Source organism: Pediculus humanus, genomic scaffold (assembly GCF_000006295.1).
Source record: "Pediculus humanus corporis 1103172108310 genomic scaffold, whole genome shotgun sequence".
NCBI lineage: Eukaryota > Metazoa > Arthropoda > Insecta > Psocodea > Pediculidae > Pediculus > Pediculus humanus.
The window spans coordinates 841,190-844,239 of record NW_002987879.1 but is presented as its reverse complement, the minus strand read 5'-3'; the positions used below and the strand labels follow the sequence as shown (position 1 = coordinate 844,239).

At 31.3% G+C, this 3,050-nt stretch overlaps 1 protein-coding gene across 1 annotated transcript; it reads left to right on the top strand.

The window, feature by feature from the left end:
- Positions 1 to 872: 872 nt before the first annotated feature.
- On the top strand, positions 873 to 2,154 carry Phum_PHUM586940 (uncharacterized protein; the record flags this gene model as incomplete). Its single annotated transcript, XM_002432439.1, has 3 exons — positions 873 to 895; positions 1,280 to 1,445; positions 2,083 to 2,154. 3 exons carry the CDS (start codon positions 873 to 875, stop codon positions 2,152 to 2,154), a joined length of 261 nt encoding a protein of 86 aa, XP_002432484.1.
- Positions 2,155 to 3,050: the final 896 nt, after the last annotated feature.

Genomic DNA, 3,050 nt, shown 5'->3' with positions numbered 1-3,050 from the left:
AGATGGTGGCGGTGGTGGTGGTGGTGGTAAAGGGTAATTATAGGAAAAACGGAAATGAAAGAGAGAGAGAGATAGAGACAGGCAACAGTTTTAAAATTAATTAAATAAATTCCAAAGAATAAAAAAAAAAAGAAAAAAAATTATTTTTGTTACCGTTCTTATTATTGTTCTTTCTTTTTGTCCCCCAACCCCTTTCCCGCCGCCCTCCCCAAATTAATTAGACGCATGATAATAATAATAATATTAGCAATAACGATGATAAGGTTAATAGTAAAGTGGTGATAAAATAAACCATTCATTCATTTCCTCACTCATTCTTATTTATTTTAAAAAGAATTTATTGATGTTATTAATTTACGTCTTTTCGTTAATTATTAATTATTATTATTTTTTATTTAATTATCAATTAAAAAAAATATTAATGAGCAAATAAATAAGTTAATTATTAAATGATAATGATAATAAAAATGGTGTAACGGTGATGGTGTGGTGATGAAACGAAAACGGTGGAGGAGAAAGAAACGATCAAAGCGAAAAAGCGAGGTATCAAAATACGAAAATGATTTGGGGTCATCGCGGGTCAAACTCCCGGTATCGAGGGGGAGGGGGGAACCAACGTGTTAAAAGGTCCCCTTTTTTTAAAAAACATTTTTCGAGAAAATTTTTTGACGGAGTGTAAACGAAAGGAACGAAAAAAAAATCGGTGAAAGGGTTCGCTTTTCGAAAAAGAATTGGAGGCGGGGAGAAGGAGGAGAAGGAAGGACCTGGAATGGAAAAATTTCGAAAAGTGTGCATATCGCACACAGACGCATACAAACGAGCACGCCCACGCACGCACGCACGCACACGGCACAGCGAAAATATTAATAATAATGATAATATTGATCAAAATAAAGTAAATACTGAATATTTATATTCAATTTCCTTTCATTTTCCTGTCAGGTGTATGTAAATAGTAATAGTAGTAATAATAATAATAATGATGATGATGATGATGATGGTGATGATAATATAAAGTGATATCATCGAGTTATATTTGTATATTTTTTTTCAATTTATAATTAAAAAAAAAAAAAAAGGTTTTTAATATGATTCGTATACTAAAACGAATTTTGTTGAATAATAATAATAATTATCATTATTATCATCATCATCATCATTATTACTATTTGTTTTTCTCTTACGCGCTTCGCTTCGTGTCCGGTGATCAACTCAAAATCCATTCTAGATTTTTTAGTCTCTAATTCAAAATTTGAAAAGTTTAAAGTTGACTTTTTAGTAGTGGAATAGTGCCGCCTTTAGGTTGTGTGTACGTGCGTGTGTGCGTGCACACGCGCGCGTCCAACTTTATCCCGGAAAATTTTAAACAAATCCCGATATCGTTTCCCGTTGAAAGGTTTTTTGCAAACGTGTCTTCTGGCTATCTTATTACTCTTTCCCTCTGGGTATTGAAACATTTACTCATTATTATTACTATTATTATTATTCTGTTCGTTTGAGGCGTTTAAGTTTCATCGCGTAATCATCATCATCATCATCATCATCATCATCATCATCATCATTATCATTATTGCGTTTCTTTAAAAAAATTTTTTTTTTCTCTCTCTCTCTCTCTCATACGCGTCACAAGTTTTTATTAAAAAAAAAAAAAAAAAAAGAAAAAAAAGAATCGATTTCTATTATTAAAAGGTTTTTTTTTTATCGGGAAGGGGGGGGGGAATTCAATAATTTATGTGAGAGGGAGGGGGGAGAAAAGGGAGGTAAAGAAAGAATCTTTAATAGATTTTAAAATCATTTCAAGAATTTTTTTTTTTTTTTTAATTTATGTGACATTTAAAATTTAAAAAAAAAAAAAAAAATCAATATCGGTGAAATTAATAATAATGATTTTTTTCTTATTATTATTATTATCATCATCATCATTATTATTATTAATCGTCGCCGTTAGGTGATTCTCCGATCGGTCCTCATTATTATTATTATTATTATCATTATCCTTCGCTGTTGTTTTTTTTTGTGTGTAAGTGAATCGTTTTTTACTATTTCAAAGTTTTAATTAATTTTTTTTTTTTTTTTTTGTAGTGTCACAAAAACATTTTTTTTTTATTTCGGTCTGTTGACACGACGACATTTTCACGACTCTTTTGTTTGTAAATTGAAATTTTTTTTTTCACTCCTCTCCTCCCCCCAAGTTCTTTCCTCTCCCGGTTATGCACACGCGAGAGTATCGAAAAAGTTTTTGCAAATTTCGATTAATCGATCGATCGTCAATCGATTTAAATCGACGTGGACGTGATTGTGGACGCAGATAAGAACGACAACGATTTATTCTCGTGTAATAAGAATGTTTTTTTTTTTTTTTTTTTTTTTTTAAACGTTAGCGCGACTTGTGACTTCTGTTCAGTCTGTTTCATTTCTCTTCTCCTCCCACGTTCATCATTTTCTTTAATGATTCCTCGACTTAAATTCTAAACGAAAATTAAACAACTTCCCCCCCTCCCCTCCCCACTTTAAGTGGTTAACTCGATGTTAAGGTCAGTCGGAGGCCGAAGGGTACGTCGTACGAAAAAGAATTTATTTCTTCGGTCACCATTAATTTGTTAATTGAATATTTTAAATTCGTTTTGAATTCTTAACCACCATCGTGTGTTTGTTTCTCTCTCTCTCTCTCCTCTCTCTCTTTGTCTCTCTCTCGACGTGTGTTTTTTGGACTTTTATTACTATTATTATTATTATTATTTTTTTTTTTTATTCACGTCGCCATTGCGGTTGGTTGTTGGTTTTTTTTTTGGCGAGGCTTCACACCTCGTCGAATCTATTATTATTATTATTATTTTTTTTTTTTTCTTATCCTTTTACGTTTTTATGACCAAATTGCGAGTTGTTCAATTCCGAGATGACGATTCAATTATATTTATCATTACTATTATTATTATTATTTTATTTTTTAAATTTTATTTGACGAACGAGGTCAAATGTCACCCGAAATTAATTTGATTTGAAAAGGCTCCGGAATACGTTATTCGTTATTGTCGTTCGTGACTAAACAC